At 41.3% G+C, this 20,993-nt stretch overlaps 1 protein-coding gene across 1 annotated transcript in view; it reads left to right on the top strand.

Annotated features, from left to right (window-relative positions):
• The window catches only part of TMEM44 (transmembrane protein 44), a 47,365-nt gene extending 27,604 nt beyond the window's left edge, over positions 1-19,761 (top strand). Inside the window, exon 12 of the mRNA XM_075864062.1 lies at positions 19,392-19,761. Within this exon, the coding sequence (XP_075720177.1) occupies positions 19,392-19,601 (210 nt within the window). The 3' untranslated portion in view covers positions 19,602-19,761. The remainder of the gene's footprint in view (positions 1-19,391) is intronic.
• The last annotated feature ends 1,232 nt before the right edge of the window (positions 19,762-20,993 follow it).

Here is a 20,993-nt window from a genome sequence, read left to right on the forward strand (position 1 = left end):
GTACGCTTTACGATGGCAATACATACTGGATGTATGCCGGCCAACCCACTGATTTCGGTGGTTGACCATCTAATGTGCATTGACCCTACACCGATCTTGGCGGAGAGATCTTTTGTTTGCAAAGAAATAAGCCGCTGAAAGAGGTTTCTGGCAACGGCATTCTCCCTATTGAGAATGCATACAGGCTTGGCCGAGCATGTACGGGGGAGTAGGGAGGAATAGCTGTTGGCCGAACGACCGCTATCAAACTTCAAGCAGAAGAATTATTGTTTCATCAAACCGAAATACATTTCGAGTCTGAATTTTTGGTAAAAATATGAAGATTCAGATAACTGGCAACTGTTGGGGGTACAAAGGCTAGCAGAACCAAACCTTACAGTCTGCAGTTAAACTGCATTTCAGAATAAGGGTGCTGGGTCATTGTTACTGACACAAAAGTAGAATGAGTAGAGGGAAGAAGCAAACAATTTTTAAAAACGTAAAAAAAATTATTGTAGAACTGCATTTGCATCTGAAACGAACCATAGACATTTGATAGACGGCTGTCAGTTGAACGAGCAATCGCTTGGCCTTCATCTAAACGTGGCCATAGGTACACATTATTGTCAACTTTCTACAATCTTTAACCCCTTCCCGATGCAGCCACTTTTGACCTTCCTCACAGAGCCTTTTTCAAATCTGACGTGTCACTTTATGTGGTAATAACTTTGGAATGCTTTTACCTATACAAGCAATTTCTGAGATTGTTCTCACGTGACACATTGTACTTTAAGTCAGTGGTAAAATTTGGTCGATCCACACAGTATTTAATTGTGAAAAACCCCAAAATTTTGCGAAAAATTTGCCTTTTTCCAAATTTAAATGTATTGGCTTGTAAAACAGATAGTAATACCACACAAAATAGTTGCCAATTAACATTCCCCATGTGTCAACTTTCGATTGGCATCGTTTTTTGAACCTCCTTTTATTTTTCTTGGATGTTACAAAGCTTAGAACTTTTACTGGAAATTTCTCACGTTTTCAAGAAAATTTCAAAAGGCTATTTTTATAGGGACCAGTTCAGGATGTGAAGTAGCCTTGAAGGGCCTATACAATACAAACCCCCATAAGTCACCCCATTTTAAAAGCTGCACCCCCTCAAAGTATCCAAAACAGCATTTAGAAAGTTTCTTAACCCTTTAGGCGTTTCACAAGAAATAAAGCAAAGTAGAGGTGAAATTCACAAATTAAATTTTTTTTTTTTTTGCAGAAATTCATAGTTAATCAATTTTATTTTTCCCTGGAACACAGAAGGTTTTACCGGAGAAACACTACTCCATATTTATTGCCCAGATTCTGAAGTTTTTAGAAATATCTGACATAGTGTGCTAATGGACTAAAACACCGGCCTCCGAAGCAAAGGAGCAGCTAGTGGATTTTGGGGCCTTCTTTTTATTAGAATATATTTTAGAAAGGATTGAAGAGGTCTTGTGATGCCAAAACACAGGAAACCACCCAAAAAACACCCCATTTCGGAAACTACACCCCACAAGGAGTTAATCTAGGGGTGTAATGAGCATTTTGACCCCACAGGTGTTTCATAGATTTTATTAGAATTTAGATATAAAGCAATAAGATGTAGTTTTAGCTAAGAAAAAACAATGTCCGCAGAAAAAGCCCCTTAACATTTGTAAAGCAACTGGAGTACGGAAATACCCCATATGTGGTCATAAACTACTGTTTGGGCACGTGGCAGGGCTCAGAAGAGAAGGAACGCCGTTTGGCTTTTGGAGCGCAGATTTTGCTGGATTGGTTTCTAGGCACCATATCTCTTTTGCAAAGCCCCTAAGGTACCAGTACAGTGGAAACTACCAGAAAGTGACTCCATTTGGGAGACTACACCCCTTGAGGAATTCATCTAGGGGTGTAGTGAGAATTTTGACCACACAGGTGTTTCATGGATTTTATTAGACTTGGGCAGTGAAAATAAATTCCTTTGTTTTTTTTATTTTATTTTTTTTAACCAATAAAGCTGTAGCTTTAGCTCAAAATTTCTCATTTTTTCAACAAATAAAGGAAAAAGCACCCCAAGATTTGTAAAGCAATTTCTCCTGAGTACGGCAATATCCCATATGTGATCATAAACTACTGTCAGTAGGGCTCAGAAGGGAATGAGCGCCATTTGGCTTTTGGAGTGCAGATTTTGCTGGATTGGAGCGCTATGTCGTATTTGCAAAGACCCTGTGGGACCAAAACAGTGGAAACGCCTCAGAATTGACACCATTTTGGAAATTACACCCCTCAAGGTATTCACCTAGGGGTGTAGTGGGCATTCTAACCATGCAGGTGTTTTCTAGAAATTAGTGTTCACTCGATGTTGCAGAGGGAAAATGGGAATGTTCCCATAGATATGCCAATATGTGGTGCTTAGCTTGTGCCACCATAACAAGACAGCTCTCTAATTATTATACTTGTTTTTCCCGGTTTTAGAAACACCTTACATGTGGCCCTAATCTTTTGCCTGGACGTTCGACAGGGCTCAGGAGTGAAAGAGTACCATGTGAAGTTGAGGCCTAATTTGGCGATTTTACAAAGTATTGGTTCACAATTGCTGAGGCTCTGATGTGAAATAATAAAAGAAACCCCTGAGAATTGACCCCATTGTGGAAACTACACCCCTCCAGGCATTTATTAAGGGGTGTAGTGAGCATTTTCCATAAATTAATGCGCTGCGGATGGAGCAAAGTAAAAATAGAAATTTTTCCCTAGATATGCCATTTCAGTGGCAAATATGTCGTGCCCAGCTTGTGCCACTGGAGACACACGCCCAAAAAATTGTTAAAAGGATTTTCCCGGGTATGAAGATGCCATACATGTGGAGGTAAACGCGGCTGTTTGGGCACACTGTAGGGCTTAGAAGGGAGCGTGGATTTTGCTTGGTAGTAGTTTTGTTTGAGTATTGCTGGCGTTTTCAATTATGTGGGGGTACATGTAAGCTGGGCAGAGTACATCAGGGGCATTGTCAGATGATATAATAATGGGGTAAAAAAAAGCAATAAATAATCCATAGTTGTGTGTTACGCTGTGAAGCAATCTTTCCTGCACAGGCCGGTGTCACACTGATAAATGGTGTCCGTTCTTATCTCCCTTTTGGTACACACTCCGCACCTTTACAGTTTGGGGAAATTTGCTGGGAAAGTGTTGTCCTGGTATTTTACGGGCATCCTCTCTTCCAGCGGATATGTTTGGGCCCTACTCTTCCTGGTTCCCTATTTTTAGGGCCTTGATAAATCGGCTTTTGAAACAGAAGAAATGTTCCCCTCGGGCCTGCACAACTGCATATTTTTCCTTTACTGACTTATTGGAGCCTTAACTAATTTTATTTTTTCATAGACGTAGTGGTATGAGGGCTGTTTTTTTATGGGACGAGCTGTAGTTATTATTGGTACCATTTTGGGGTACATGCGACTTTTTGATCCCTTTTTATCCTATTTTTCGGGAGGCAAGGTGACCAAAAAACAGCAATTCTGGCATCGTTTTTCAGGGGTTTTTCTATACAGCGTTCACCATGCGTTTATAAATTTACATGTCAACTTTACTCTGCGGGTCAGTACGATTCCGGCGATACCAAATTTATAGCACTTTTTTCTTCATGTTTTGCAACTATGTATACAATAAAATTACTTTTGTAAAAAAAAATTATTTTTTTCTGTCTCCTTGTTGTGAGAAACAAAACTTTTTAATTCTTTCGTCGACGGAGCTGTTTTTTGCAAGGCGAGCTATAGTTCTTATAAGTACCATTTTTGGATACATGCGACTTTTTTATCACTTTTTTTATTCACATTTTTGTAGGGCAAAGTGACCAAAAAACACATTCTGACATATATTTTTTTTTGTTTTGTTTTTTTTACGCCGTTCACCACGTCAAATAAATAAAAATATTATGTTCTAGTTCAAGCCGTTGCGGTCACGGTGATACCAAATATGTATGGCTTATCCATTTTTTTTTTCAATATTAAAGAACTTGATAAGTGAAAAAGGGTGATTTGCGTTTTTATTTTATTACTTGAAACTTTTATTATAAATTTTGCAACTTTTTTTTTTTTTTCACTTTTTGTTTAGTCCCACTAGGGGACTTGAAGTTCCGACTGTCTGATTTTTTTTTCTAATACATTGCACTACCAATGTAGGGCAATGTAATAGATCTGTAAGTCGTTCACTGACCGCAAGCCGATTTAGGCTTCGCCTCCGGGCAGGGCCTACTCTGCTTCCATAACGGCAGAGCAGGAGGCCATTGTTAGACCTCCTTTTGCCATAGCAGCAGTCGGCAGTCTTTCGATCGCATATAGGGCTGCCGATTTGCTACCAACCTCTAAGATGCAGCGATCGCTTTATCTAAGGCGTTCATGGCAAGGATCGGAGCTAGCTCTGGTCCCCGACATTACAGGAGGGCGTCAGCTGTAGCATACAGTTGACATCCACCGCTGATGACGTCGGCTCAGCTCCCGAGCTGGCGCCATCTTGCTGTCGGCTACAGAAGGCTTTTAGGCCTCCGGGTGGGGCCTGGAAGGCTTCTGTACTAGGCAGACCTGGAGGCCAGCATTAGGCCTCCGGTTGCATTGCAGCTATCGGCACCACCGGCAATTTCGTAGCTGGGATGGCGATGAGCTGAAAATGCCTTAAATGCAGCGATCGCTTTTGACCGCTGCATTTAAGGATTTAATGGCGGAGATCTGAGCTAACTTCGGTCCCTGCCATTACAGCAGGGTGTCACCCTGCTGACACCCGGGGATGATGGCACGGACTCCGTTTCTGAGCCAGTGTCATCCATTTTTCGTGTGTATATATATATATATGACAAATTGCGGGAAGCACTGGCTTTCCATGACTTTTACTTTCGATAAATGTCCGGAAGGGGTTAAAGCAGTATTCGCATCAGCTCACACTGAATCTGCGCTAAAAAACGTCCGAAATCGCCTCCTATTTATTTCAATGGGAGGCAGAGGCGTTTTTTTTTTGTTTTTTTCCAAGACTGCTTTTTGCCAATCCCGGGGGAAAAATACAGCATGTTCTAACGTGTCGCGGTTTCTGCCTCTGACCTTCCATTTTAATCAATGGGAGGCAGAAAAAAAACAGCAGCGCTGGTTTCTGAGCGTTTCTTCTTTGTTTGTTTTTTGCAGCGGTTTTTGCTCCCGGTCCTTGCATTAGCAAAAACCGACAGGAAATACGCAGAAGAAAAATGTTAAAACAACGCTGGCAGTTCCTAATCTGCCTACAAAAAACTCAGTGTGAACTAGGCCTTACGGTTTCAGTACATAAATGCTTCCTATACATAATTTTATATCTAGCCACTAGAGGTCTCTGTTTTTTTTTAATGGTTTTTAAGTATCCAAGCATCTTTACCCTTTTTTTAACGCAAGCAACTTCCTGCATTTCTTTTTACATCAACACATCAATATCTTGGCATGCCTGCTTGCATGCCCCTGTGTTTGGGGTTTTCTGACGTTTTTTTTTTGTTTTTTTTCCCCCCAACCTCACCCACAAATTTTTTAATTTGTAAAATCTCTTTAAATGGTTATCTATGTATGTGTAAGGTTATTTGTGCATGTAGCAGTTAAATAGCTAAGATATATTTAGAGAATTACATAAATATGAACATGAATGTGTGCTAAAAAGTTCCACTTTGGTCTCATCTGTCCATAGAACATTTTCCCAGAAACATTGTGGAACATCCAGGTGGTCTAGGGCAAGCTTTAGATGGGCCACAATGTTTTTTGGGGTTCTGTGGCTTCCTTCGTTATGTCCTTCCATGGACACCATTCTAATGTTTTTCTAATAGTGGACACATGAACAGAGGTTTTTGCAGTTTGTAGAGTCTCCAATTGTTCTTTTGCAGTCATATACATGGTTACGTAGGTTGAAAAAAGACACAGGTCCATCTAGTTCAACGTTTCTCAATCCATTACCCGTTATTCATTGCTTGATTAATTATAACCCTTAATGCCATTTGTCCGTAAATAATCATCTGGCCCTTTTTTTAAATGCTGACGTATCTGTTATCACTACCGCTAGGGGTAGGACATTCTGTAGTTTGACTACTCTAAGGGTCCTTTTTATACCGGCCAATATGGACCATAAGAAACTAACGAGACAGCTCGTTGATCGGCACGCGTTTTCTCCTTTCACAAGGAGCAATGATTAGTAATGTATTGTTACTATGATCGCTCGTCCGCATGCATTTCAATCATGTCGGTAGCACATCTCCCTGTTTACGCAATGAAATGTGCTGCTGATAACGATAATATTTTGTGCTGCATTTACGATACGATCAGCAGATGAACGAGCGTTTGTGCGATTATTGGCCCATGTGAAAGGTACAGTACAACTGTGTTTTAATTAGATTAGTTAGATTGTGTTTGCCTATAACAATCAGACCACAAGTAATCAAAGCAGAAATCCATTCTAATATCTTATTTCAAAACCACCTCCCCTTTCAAATGGCCCTGCACCGCTATCAAGTACTTGGGTATCATGCTTCCAGCTGATCCTACTCCCCTATTCAACCTAAACTTCTCTCTGTTTATGATTAAAATTAGCTTCTCTTTTGCCAAATTTAAGATTCCATATGTTTACTGGCTAGGTAGGAAGAATTTGCTTTATACATAAATTCTGTACTTGATCCAAGCTCTAACCATAACCGTCCAAAATAATTAATTCTTAAGTCTTTTCATGCGCTTTCTTTGGAAGAATAAATACCAAAGGCTAGTATTTCCTCTTTTGGCACAAAAAAGGTCAAATGGAGGAATTTCTCTCCAATGTACTATCAGATGGACGTGATTAGCTGACCCTAGTGTAGTTGCTTCACATGTCTATATTGAACGCAGACTTTGGGGCACGCATCTTCTACATCTTCTCTGGGTCAAGTCCTCACGCCCGGGAAGGAATGTTTTAATTAGTGACCTTACTAGGGGTATGCTGCGGGTCTGCCAGAAAACACAGGCCCTCATCATGTTCAAAGTTGTTTTGTTTTGTCCCCATTAGCCCCACTAAGCTTCCCCACTTTGTGGATAACTCGATTACACATGTATCAGATTTTTGGAATTGTTAACAAAATTTAAAGATCTGTGAATTAGTGAAGTATCCAACCGCGTTGCCAACGATCTCTTCTCGAACGAGTACTAGCTCAACCTAATGGCCTTCAAATTATGTATTTTAATATCACTTGCCATAAGTTCAAAAACTCTCACCAATCTTCTTATTATGATGCCCCAGAGGAAGCCGGAAGGGCGAAACCCTGGGTCGGGCGAGAGTGTTTGGCGTGCCGCCTAGAAATTTTAAAGATTTTTACTTACCTTGATGCTTTTATTTCTTGTTACTTCTGTGAGTATGGATTAAACTTGGCGTGGAGCAATCTTCTTGCAGAGGGTGTTGCACTATGTGTCTTCCTTTTTCCATCTATTAGAGACATAAGATCCTTTTCCTACCAGGAGTTCTTTGAATGTGGAGGGAGACGATAAGGAGCTTGGTGGAACTACAAGGATAAGAATTACCATCCACACCCTCATTGGATTGCGGACTGTCCACTGCATTTTTCTGGGAGAGAGTGTCTATACTGAATGATATTGGACTCTTACCAGTGCCGTCTGAGCGGTAAACTTCACTGTACTTTATATATGCTATTTAGGGTATTTGTTGGATCATACCCAATTTAGTTTTGCCTGCTCCGGTCTGAGAGAGATTTTGTGGGTATTTGAGCCAAGAGAAACCACCATTATATTTGAATCTTCTTATCCTGACACCACTTGGTTAGCAAACTATATACTATTGCCCTCTCCACCTTCGAAAATTCTGTCTAAGGTGTATAAAGGTCTCTTTCATCTGACCCCCTCCAAAATACATTGCAGTTTGGGAATCTGAACTTAAGACTTTCACTTAGTCGGAAAGGAACTACATCCTGATCCACTCCCATGGGTTTTCCAGATGTGTTCACGTGCAGGAAAACTCTGATAAAACAACCTCTTAGTGGTATAGAACCCCAGTCTTTCTACATAAGATTGGTCTATCCCCCACGAATACCTGTTGGAGATGTGGTAATCCGGGCACTTTCACATATTTGGTGGGACTGTCCTTTGATTAAAAGTCACTGGAACGATGTTGAAGCCCATATAAATAGTTTTATGTTAGTCGAGCATATCCTAACCGTGGAACTTATTCTTCTTTGGCTTCCTCAACACACCCAATCCTCCCAACTTTCTTAATTTCGGCGGCCAAATTACTCATTCCAACTATTGATCAATGGCTCTCGAAAATGCACCAGATCTTAAAGGGGTTATCCTGGCACCAAAAATTGCATTGGATTAATATTTTTATGTGAAAAGTCCCTTACTAATGTACTTTAATTTTTAATTTGGTACTAAATCGTGCAGTTCAAACCCAGGGAATTGTTCCTGAAAGTCCTGAAAATATCCTAATATTGATGATGCGCCAACACGGCCCCACATGACTAAGAGCTTGCTTTCTGTGCTGTTTGTGTAGTCATGTTATCAATCGCATGACCGCAAGGGGCTGTCACATTGCCTATCGCTGGAATCCCTGAGCAGAGAATCGGATAGCGCTTTGCTCTGGACACTAGCACCGCTCCCGACGTCACTGTCCATATATGGTCAGTGACTTCAGGGGTTTCCTGTCGCTGGAGTTCCTGAGCAGAGCATCAGCTGATGCTCTTCCCAGGGACTCCAGCACTGCTGCCGACATAACTGTCTATATATGCAGCAGTGTTGGAGTCCCCGGCAGAGAATCAGCTGATGCTCTGCTCAGGAACTCCAGCGATCAGAAACCCCTGAAGTCCCTGACTATATATGGATAGTGACATCAGGAGCAGTGCTTGGAGTCCCGGCATAGCGCTAGCTGATGCTCTGCTCGGGGACTCCAGCGATGTTAGTCTCTTGCGCTTGATAACATGCTGACACGAACTGCACAGGAAGCAAGCCCTCAGTCACGGCTGTTTAACCCTTTGATTGCCACGGTCCGTGACAAAGGAAACTCTCCTCTTTGATCGCGTAACTGGAAAACCGGTGATGTGATTAAAGAGCAGGGAATCCCTATGCAGTCAGCCCTGGGGACATAAAAGGACCCCAGGGCTGTCTATTCCGTAAGCCTGCTGTTAGGGCACACTATGTGCTGCGCTAACAGCAGCCTGTGTCATCGTGACACAGTGTAACGTTAACAAGAGTATGCTAATACATTTATAAGTAAAAAATAGTTATCCCTTAATGGGATTTTTTTTAAAAAGTAACAAAAATTTAAAAAAAATGGCCCAAAAATGTCATTATTTTGCATTAAATATATTTTATTGCCTCTACATTAAATAAAAACAAAAAAACCTACACATATTTGGTATCTAAACGACTGTAATAACCTGAAGAATTAATCTAACAGGTTTAGCGTGAAACGTGAACGGGATAAGAAATAAACAAGATAAACTGTGAAGAATCGCTTTTTCCTATATTTACGCCGTAAAATCATTCCTGGCTTGGGGTATCTGGAAGGGCATGCTGATTTGTTAGTGCCAAGTCTTTACTTTTTCTACTTCTGAATTTAACTGGCACTGTGGCACATACGAGGTTAAATGTTTTCCAAGGGAAAAAAAAAGTACACCACAACATTTTAATGTCCTGATGGAAAATCTTGTGATATGTCATCAAAGGACAACACTAAATAGTCCCAAGCACGCTGCCCAACAACAGAAATAAGATCATTTTAAAATATATTTTAGTATCCCGTGTATCTTCAAGTTTGTTTGGGAATATGCAAGGCTTCTCATTGTATAGGGATAATATATGACTATACAATAGAAAACTCTGAAAAACATTGCTCTTTTGAATGTTCGTTTGGTGAACCAACCCTGTTACCTTAGATGTTATGGCAAATTTGGGGAGATTTTTTAAGGATTTTATTTTATTTTTCTTTAATACAGATTCAATACAGATCTCATATTAATGCATCCATATTTTTAACGCTTTCCATAGACTTTCAAATACTCCCTTATTTTATACAATCATGTGAAAATCCCCATAGATTAACACTGTCTCCACAATAAGAACTGTATAAATACAGACGCAATACGATAAAAATAAGTTGCTCATGTGAAACTGGTTTAGGGTAAAGATCAACTTTAGACTTAGGCATGTACAAGTGTTTGTTGTATGTTCATTTTTATTAGAATACAAGTTGAATTCCGGTTTTGTGTTGAAATGTGCACAGGGCCCGCGTTCGCACCCGGCAAACTCGGGCAAGTGCCGGGGCCCACTACCCTTGAGGTGGCCTACTCAGCCGCCGGGCAAGGTCGCTGCCGTCATGGCTTTCACAGGAGTGAAATCCCCAGCCAGAGCATCGCCGACACTCTTCCGGGGATTCTGCTTCTAGAGGGATGCTACGGGACCTGCGGCAAGAGGGGGCCGCTAGCAGCCGCTATGGCTGCTACAGCGGTAGCGACGCCACATTCAATAATATCTGCGTCCTCAGGACGCAGATACTAGTGAACACTTCGACAGAGGCTGGCGTGATAATGTCTCTGGATCATGCCAGCCTACACAAGGATCCCGTTGGCATTCATGTATTGTCTGTATGATGTTATCTACAGGAGGGGGGCTGTAATGTGCTATCTACAGGGTGGCTGTATGGCGCTGTAGTACAGGGGGCTGTATGGCACAATCTACACGGGGGCTGTGTGGCACTACCTGGGAGGGGGCTGTGTGGCACCATCTACAGAGGGCACTAAATTTATGGGGGTACAAACTAGAGGCTTAACTTCTATATGGAGGCAAATAGTGATGTTTGTGCCATTTTAATGCCGCCGTAAGTTTCCCCGCAAAGGGGCGCACTATATGCTTTTTGGGTTTTTTAAACCACAAACTTTTTTTTTTTTCCTTTTGGGAACCATTTGTTCCTCTTATCCCAGCAGAGAAAAAAAGTTACAAAGCTGCAGAAGAGAAAAATGTCTAAAATTAAGGTGGGTTGTCAATGGACACTGTGTTGAAAATCGTGCTTTTTCTCCCTATTCAGGACGGACTGCATTAGCAAAGAGTAAATTGGGACAAGGATGGAGGGGCAGTTACTGCACGATTTCTAAGCAGCACAAATCTGTAGCCTCAAACTAGACACCTCTAGTCAATTGGTTAAAAAAAAAATGGTCTGATGGTCTTGCCTTTTTCCTGCATGAAGACTAGTTAATGAAAGCAATCTAGAATTTTGTGTCTAAAAATATAAGGCTCTTTAAGCTAGATGTCCTGCTAGACACCAGAAAAGGGAGGTTTGGAGGACATTTACTGGGTGCCATGGAACTCGCTTGCTTTAATTTTGTAAGGATTCCGTCACATCTGCACCAGGGCTCCATTCTGGCGTTCCGCCTGAGCTTTCCGTCAGAACGGAACCCTGGCTAAAACAAATGGAAACCATAGGTTTCCTTTTGCATTACCATTGATTTCAATGGTGACTGATCCGGTGCAAATGGTTTACGTTTGTCTCCGTTGTGCAAGGGTTCCGTAGTTTAGATGGAATCAATACTGTAGTCGACTTTCCATCTTGGCAATGGAAATCCAACCCGCAGACCAGCCATCATTCACAATTATTTTATGGCGGTAATAATTGAGACCATCAATTTGCATGGTCCATAGCCTTGCACAGTCTGAAGAGAATGGAAGCCATTCACAATTCTTTAAAAGAATCCTCTCACTGTAATGCTATTTGCTCTGTTATTCTGCCCTCAGGAGTAATACTAAATGGAAACTGTTTGAAAATTTGTCCAGCATTTTTCCATGCGTACTTTATACCTTTTTTGTCAAACATCTTCTTTTTTCTTAACTTGTTCTACGCTGATGACCAAGACACTGAAACCATGATTTTAAGTACCCAAAGAAGCAGGGTGATGCTGATCATTGAAGACCGCAAAATACAGGAGACAAGGCAGCACATCCAAAAATAACAGGAATTTATTTACCCACAAATGCAACGTTTCAGTGCAACAGGACCTTTCTCTTTTTAAAATCAGAAGGATTTTACAGGTTAATTTTCTATATTGTACCGGTATGACTTGGATACCTATAAACAATAAGGCCAATTGAGGTACAGCAGTAATGTGAAGTTTCAGTACATCAAATACTAAGCGGAAGACTTCTCCCAAATATGACGTCAAAATAGGACAGCTCCATAAGGTATGCTATAAGGATCCCCTACAACCACAATTCCTCCAACAAGTAGGTGGAGAGCTCGGATACATAGAATGTAATCGATCAGGTGTAAAATACCATCTCAGCATAGTCTTCATAGCTGCCCTGAAGTGGGAACTACACCTAAATAATCTATGAATTAAAGTAAGGGCACTGGTCCATTCCGCATCAGTAAAAGAGGCACCCAAATCACGTTCCCATAATCTAAAAGGGTATGTTTTCTGAAAAAGAGTATGTTCATGCAACAAATTATAAATAGGCTTTAGACCTCTGATGCCTTTTTGAAATATATATAAACTTGAGAAAAAGAGTCCAAAGTATCCAATGTTAAGAAAATAGAAGCTATCCGATAAATCTGTGAATGACCTGAGAAGGTTTGCCTCATATAAATCAGCCAATGAACGAATACCCTGTTTCACCCATAGATCAACATTCAGATCTAATATAACTACGTTCATTAATTCCAAGGGGACATGCAGCTTTGGCAAACCCACTGTAACATCTGAATTCGTATGGAGAAAAGACCAGCACAGTAGTGATGCTCTAGTGAATGGAGAAATCTGGGTTGGCGCCTTAATATTCCATAGGGCAGCTATTAATAATGCTTTCAGACTGATGGGAGAAGCCAAAACACTCTCAATATGCACCAAATGTTTAACCGTGTCCGACAGCCACCAATATCTCAATTGTGAGACTTGACACACTACAAAATAATCCTACATATCGGGTATCCCCAAGCTACCTTTCTTCTTATCTTTAGTAAGTAGTTTATAGGAAATTTGTGGCTTACGGTTAGCCCATATAAATGAAGAAAAAACCTGACGTAGGGAGTTAAAAAAAAATTTTAGTACCTCAATAGGGAGTGTCCTGAACAAGTAAAGAAGTCTTGGCAGTAAAAGCATTTTAAAAGCCGCTATTCTACCAATCCATGAGACCTGAAATGCTGAAAGTCTACGAGCTTCTGCAGAAATATCAGCTAGAAGTGGTATATAATTAACCGTATATGGTTTATTTTATGTGAAACCATCAAAGTGAGGCCTAAGTACTGTATACCCTCTGGTTGCCAATCTAAAGGAAATCTACATTTCCGAATAGAGGCGATCAGAGGATACATGAATCGGTAGTACCTGTGATTTTTGGGTGTTCAGTTTATAGCCTGAGAAATCCCCAAAATCCTTAAGAATGTCAAGGGTTCTTGTTAACGACACTTCAGGAGCACCTAACGTAATTATTACATCGTCCGCATACAGAGAAACAACATGAGTACGGTCTCCAATTTTTATGCCTTTCACATAAGAATCTTCTCGTATAGCTTGTGCAAGAGGTTCTATAGATAACACAAAAATTAGTGTGGATAAAGGGCATCCCTGCCTAGTACCATTAGTGATGGAAAACTCCTCAGACAGAGAGCCATTAGTAAACACCCGAGCCGAGGGCTCTGAATATAAAGCTTGAATTGCAGTAAGTATGTGACCAGAAAAACCCATCCGCTTCAGCACAGAAAAGGCATACATCCAGTTAATGCGGTCAAAAGCCTTTTCCGCATCGAGCGAAAGTAAAACCGCAGGTACATCATGGGAAGTCAAATAATTTATGATATTCAGTACCCTTCTAGTATTGCCGGTAGCTTGTCTACCTTTTATGAATCCAACTTGGTCTTCTTTAATTAGAGTGGGTAAAAGTGGAGCTAATCTTGATGCTAACAGTTTAGCATATCTTCAAATCTGTATTTAATAGCGAAATAGGGTGAACATTTTGGGGAATATCTGGGCTTTTCCCTGGCTTGGGAAGGGTGACTATGAATGCGGATTGGTTTTCTTTGGGAAATCTGCCAGTTAGAAAGGCATTATGGTCTGAGATATTCTATAAGGATATGTTGGAAAGATCTATAATATTCATTTGTCAGCCCATCAGGGCCTGGTGACTTCCCTAAGGGGAGTTTTTTAATTACATTTGAAATTTCTGCATCAGTAATGGGACAGTTGAGGGAAGATAATTGATCTATGGTCAGGGTAGGGAGTAAGTGACTGCATAAACGCCTGAATAGTATTTTGCGTCACCAGGGGAGAATTACGATCATCCTTCAAATTATAGAGCGAGGAGTAGTAAACCCTAAATTTATTGGCAATGTCCCGTGGGTCATATAACTTTCCATTAGATCCTTCTGCTAATAAAAATGGAATTCTAGCTTTCGTGTATTGATGCTTAAGTCGCGAGGCCAATAGTTTACCCGCCTTGTTATTTTGGGAATAGTAATAGGAATTTGTTTTCCGTACCTTCTTCTTATATTTTTGTATCAGACATGCCCGTAATTGCTGTCTCAAGTTCATGAGTTTCTCAGCATGATCTGATGATTGTTGAGTTTTATTGAGTAGTTCTAGCTTTTTTATATTTTCCATAAGGGACATGGTCAGTTTCGTTTGTTCCCTCCTGTCTCTATGCCCAATCTTGATGAATGTACCTCTGATATATGCTTTATGTGCATTCCATAAAATATCTCGACTAGAGACAGAAGGAGCATTCAAACTGAAAAATTCCTTGATCACGTTCTATCGTATTTTTATGTGTGGAATGTGATGGAAGGTAAGGATTACAGCGCCAAAGATATGTATTTGGATGATTATATGTTCTATTTGGAGCGCGATAGCGGCATGGTCAGACCACATAATAGTTTCAATGGTAGAGGATTTAGACAAAAACAGTAAAGCTCTATCCACCAAAAACACATCCAATCTAGAGTAGCTATTGTGAACTGCAGAAAAGTAAGAATAATCTCTCTCTGTACTATGTAAAGCACGTCATACATCATACAATTCTGCTTTCCATAAACTCTCGCCCAGCGTGCTCTTTTGTCTCCGCACACTAGAAGTAGTATCCATTTGTGTATCCATTCTGGTATTAAAATCACCACAGATGGTACAAATTAACTTGGCGCCGTTTAGATACAATTTTCATTACCTTTTGAAAGAAACGAAGTTGGCCCTTATTGGGAGCATATACCGATACCAATGTATATACGACAGGGAGCAAACCAAAATTATGTACCGACCCACGGTGTCTATTTTCTCCTGTATAAGTTGAAAAGCTACCGTATTCTTAATAGCCAGGAGAACCCCTCTGGATTTAGAAGTAAAATTAGATTGATATACCACTGGGAAACCCGGATGTTTAATCCTAAAAGCATCTTTCTGCATAATATGCGTTTCCTGGACGCAAAAAACATCGCATGACAGAGCCCGGGCCTCTGCCCACATAAATGCCTTCTTTTGCGGACTATTAAGGCCCATTACATTAAGGGGTGCAATTTTCAACACCATCAGAAAAGCTCAAGAAATGCATACTAGGATTTGAATATTCACTTACATCAGGGAAAATATATGTTAGAAGATATCTCCATATGCCACCATACAACACTGCATAGACATCCATGGAGAAAAAATATGTTAATGCAACATTCCACAAAGTGACTACCGTGTTTCCCCGATAGTAAGACACCCCCGATTGTAAGACGTATCGGGGGTTTCAGGGGGGTCGGCTAATATAAGCCGTACCCCGAAAGTAAGACATATGTCTTACTTTCGGGGAAACACGGGGGTATTGCCCACTTCTGCGCCGCCCCCCTCTCCATACGTCACCCCCAGCACTTGTCAATGCCGCCGCCTCCTCCTTAAAACCCGAGCCATAGACTTTTTACGGCTCGGGTTTTAACTTGCTGCCCGCGCGATCGGGCAGCTGAATGTCGGGTCTCCGGCTGTCAGTGACTGCCGGGGACCCTGAGGAGAGGATAGGAGCAGCTTTAGCTGCTTCTGTCTTCTCCGATGTGTTTTTACACAGCGTTCAATGAACGCTGTGTATAGGAATAGAGACAGCAGCAGCGGCGCTGTCTCTATTCCTCCCGGTGATCATGTGACAGGTCACATGATCGCCGGGTCCCGTTAGTGACAGACTGCTGCTGGGTCTAACAAGACCCAGCACAGCCCTATTAGTGACAATCGTCACTATGAGAGGGCTGATTTCCCCTGTAACTGGGGCTGCTGTGCAGCTCCAGTTACAGGGGAAAAGATGGTGTAAAAGAGGAAAAAAATATATATAAAGTTCCCCAAAGGTCTTTTTTGACCTTTGAGGGACAGACCATAGTAATAAAAAAATAATAAATAATAAAGTAAAGTGCAAAAAATTCGACAATTTTTTTCTAATATAAGACATACCCCGAAAGTAAGACATAGTGGGGCTTTTGGGGATAAAAAGAAAGTAAGACACTGTCTTACTTTCGGGGAAACACGGTAACAAGAAAAGATAAAAGAACATATATATCAACAAGCCGATATACCAGCATTGAAACAAAATTTTGTTAAACTATAACAGCATTGAAGCTGTCTTACAAAAGAGGGGGTAGAACAGTCAGTGAGTTTCCCCAAGGCTTGGGAATCCCAGCATGAGGAAGCACCTTTAATAGAAAGTACCTCAACGATGTGGATGCTTTGGAGAACCTACAGTGCGCCATTCATCATTAACATGTTTAGGAGGCGCCTGGAGTGAAGCGTGCCATGATGATAAAGGAATCTTCCATTGATGCAGTAAGGTAGATTATTCCACCGTTTTAACAATGTGTAAAACATTATGTCGAGTGATGAGTAGACGAATCGGGAATCCCCACTTATATAAGATCTTATGATCCCGAAAGGTAGAGGTGATGGGGGCCAGTTGACACCGAAGTTGCAAGGTAGTAGACGATAGATCGATGCATAAAGTGACCATCTGATCAGGTTCCGGCAAACGAGACCTCTTTCTGGCAGCATACATCAGGTTTTCCTTAGTTTGGAAAAAGTGGATACGGGCCAACACATCTCTGGGAACTGTAATGCCGGGGTAGGGAGACAGACAGGTGAGCCCTAATCTACCCGCCACTCAGTCCCTGCCTACTTGCAACGGCCCGTCCTAGGCGACGGCGTACAACTGGGTGACGGTCCCTACACTCACTATGTGCACGACAGACAAACAGACAAGGGTACACAGAAGCTAGGGGGACGGGGCAGTTGCCCACGGCAACACCGTGAGCAACAAGAGTAGTGAACGAGCCTAGTCAAACCAGGAGAGTACGAGGTACCAAACGCAGAGCAGGAGAGTAGTGAACGAGCCGAGTCAAACCAGGAGTGTACGAGGTACCAAACGCAGAGCAGGAGAGTAGTCAGTAAGCCAGGGTCTATATGGAGCAGAGGACAAATGTACAAGCAGCAGCAGCAGAGCCAGGAAACAGACAGAGGGCGGAAGCTAGCTCCGTCTGGCCAGGCTGTGATAGGCTCTCCCACTCCTCAGCCTCCCAGCCTGATTGGTAGAAGGAGGGGTCACTCGATCAGACTTAGGAGCAGGTGCAGACTGACTAACCACGGGCGTCGACACAGCTGTTTCTGGCAGATCCTTTACAGGAACATGCTCTTCCAAATGCCTAGGTCGCGGCACCCGGTTGTTCTCTATCCATGATCAAGTCCTGTGGAGTGCAGTCGGGCAACAGACATTTCATAAGAGATTTCAAATATTGGGCCAGATTTTGTGGCATGACCTTCTCAGGAATTCCAATAAACTTCACATTATTGCGCCTCAATCTATCTTCCATATCAGCCACTTTAGTGCGCAGTTGTACTTCTGTTTCAAGGCCAAAATGAGCGTCTATAAGATCATTATGGGAAGTAGCAAACGATCCCATCTTTGTTTCCACATGATTAACACGTTGCTCCACTTCTTGCAAAGATGTGGTATTAGGATGCAGAAGATTGGCGAATCCCGCTTGTAAAGAATGGCGCAATGCCTGCAGCATCTGCTTCATAGTTGCTTCCGTAACCGCAATATTAGAGGCCGGCAAGTCGTCAAACCCATCAGGGAAATTAGTTGCTTTTTTTTATTTTAAACTGAAATCCAATACATTCTTGCAATGAAATATGTTCTTAATCCTTCTTTTTTTTTTTTTCTTTAATTAATTTTCACTTTTTTTCACTCCTATTCAACTGCGTAGACTGCCTGCACTCCTTGTCTTCCGGCATCTGAGCGGTCTTGCAGCCTGGCGCAACGTAATATTCTCTGTCATCTGACCTAGCACTCCCACATTTACATATCTACTCCCAATCATACTTATTTCAACCCTCCCACCAGCACTGCCTATAGCTCTCCACCTCCAATTCCAACATGTTCTTTCGTTTTATTAACTTATGCAAATTAGCATTCCGCTGAGCAGGGTTGTCTGGCATCCCTGCACAACATACCTGCAAGTTATTGTTTCAATAATTTTATCAACTTACTCTTATCCCACGACACCGTTTTATCTTTATTATTTACTACATTGGAAAGCACAACAGGTTTGATCGGATTCGACCATTACAAGCTCATGCACACTGTCGCTCCGCGCTGCTGAATCAAGGTTTTCAGCATCTAGCGGAGGTGCGGTTACGTGATTCTGTGGCCACACACATAGAAAGCTGATGAGCGGGATAATACACTAAAGGGTACGGGAGAACTAGTTTGGAGGGAGAAGCGAAAAATCCAGGAGGAGGAATAATTACTGAAGAACATCCCTGTGTCGTTACGTTACTCAGTGAGGTATCGACACAGGTCTGTCTGCATAATAAAACTCGTGCAAGAACGTGTGTCGAAGGAAAAAAAAAAGACCAGGATGAAAAGCAGAACATCCGGCCGGGCAGCGGTAGGGTGAATGGGAACAAATTCGTTCCGATTTTTGACAGAATGCATATTAGAAAGTTTTATTTAATTTTGACAGGGGTTTTCCAGGGATACAAAATTTTTGTACTCTAATTGAATTGGAGAAATTGGACTTGGAAGGGAGGGAGTTGCATAAAGATGAAAAGAAACAAGGGGAAAGGTCTCTAGGAAGGGAAATCGTGAAAGAGACAAAAACACAGCCAAAAAAAAAAGTGAGTTCTAGGCCACTTCCCTTCCTGCACGAGGAAATCGCTGAATATTATTGTTAAAGTTTTACATATAATGTACAATTTACAAGCGTTTATATGAAGTAGAGATGGTTAGATATAGACAAATAAAAAATGCTGTTGTTGGTTTTTCACTCTGAATATTTCACAAATTGGAATATATTTCTCATTTGTTTCTATAACAATTCATGTGTTAGTACTTTATTATGCAAAGCCAAAAATAACTTTAATTGTGTCTTATTTATAGTGGGACTTTGAAGATTTAGATCAGAATTGGAATAAGGACTCTGACTTTCCAAGTATTCACCCAAATGACAGCTCTGTCTTGAAAGCCATCAACATCCGTCCTGAACAACAGTTCCCATCCACCATCTGGCCAAGTTTCAAAAGCCTTGAATCCACTACAAGCTATAAGAAGACACACTCTGCAGACCTGACCAAAATAGAACAGAGGTGAAAAAAAAGAAGATTGTTGACTTTGCATCAGGGAAAAAGGATGTTTTGACTGCGATCTCGCAGTCAAATAATTATGTAGACTTACCACTCAGAACGTACAATTTCTGGGATGTAAAGTGAATAAACAGATCAAACCATCTTTAAATTAATAAAAAACAAACAAAAAAGAACCGTTTTTATTGGGTGGCCCCATTTTATTAAACCTTAAAACCAAACCATGTCTAAAGGCCCTTTTACACAGGCCAATGATCGGGCAAACGAGCATTCATATGAACACTCGTTCCCGATCACAGCCCTGTGTAAACAGGGCAACGTTCACTGACTGATCGCATAGTTTATGCAGCAATACATTTTATCAATGTTGGCAGCACATCTCCCTGTACAAACAAGATGTACTAACATATGATGGAAATGACTGGGGACGAAAGATCGTAGTAATGATCTCTCGTCCCTATACATAACCAATCATAACTCCTCATGAAAGGAGCGCCGATCAACGTGCTGTCTCATTGATCAGCGCTCGGCCAAGGTTGGCCAGGATAAAAGGACCTTTAAGTCGCTGAGCTCTTCAGTACTACCCATACTACTACCAATGTTTGTTTGTGGACATTGCATAGTGTATTCGCAATGGGTGTTGCTGAAACACCTGAACTCAATAATTAGGAGTTGCGTCCACATAATTTTGGCCAAATAGTAAATGTTTAGCAGGCAAATAGCTCTCTTTCAACAATTGTGTGTGCAGCCTCCCGCTCTCCTCCTCACACAGTCTCTGCAGCTCTGTGTGACAGTACAGTTCTGGATAGTGTAACCATGTGTGACCGCGATTGACAATGACCAGTAGTATGTGTTAATGACAGTCACTTTTTCAGTAGGGTAAGCAGGTGGATCAGAACTGGTCAGTGCCCGGTAGAGAATGTGAGTGGGATATCTTGTGTAGCATCTGGTATGATTTCTTTTGTTCCTTTCTTCAATCCAGATTTGAGTGAGTCTTTTGGATAGGGAAATATGGCATTTTTGTTTAGGATTTTGTTCCTCTTTTGCACTTCTATTAAAAAAAACTCCCTTGACAGATTTGGGGTGATGCTAACCTGTTTTGTCAGCTTACTGAATAGAGCCACTAGTCTCTGCTGTCCTTCACATAACCATGCTCGGGCATAAGTACTATGACTATATTATATATCTAATTCAGCCAAAGTACAAAGCTGATGAAGAAATTGTCCTAAATATGTGTATAATTGTTTCTAGTTACTGCGATCTGAGATAAAATACGGGCAGATATTTTCTAGACGTCCTGACGGTAATTCCATTATAGAACACAGATAAAGTCCTACTCCTAATTTAGGGTCACATGCAGGGACTTAAAGTGATCCTTGGCCAATAGTAAACTGCTAAT

The sequence above is a fragment of the Rhinoderma darwinii genome, chromosome 4 (genome assembly GCF_050947455.1).
Source record: "Rhinoderma darwinii isolate aRhiDar2 chromosome 4, aRhiDar2.hap1, whole genome shotgun sequence".
Lineage (NCBI taxonomy): Eukaryota > Metazoa > Chordata > Amphibia > Anura > Rhinodermatidae > Rhinoderma > Rhinoderma darwinii.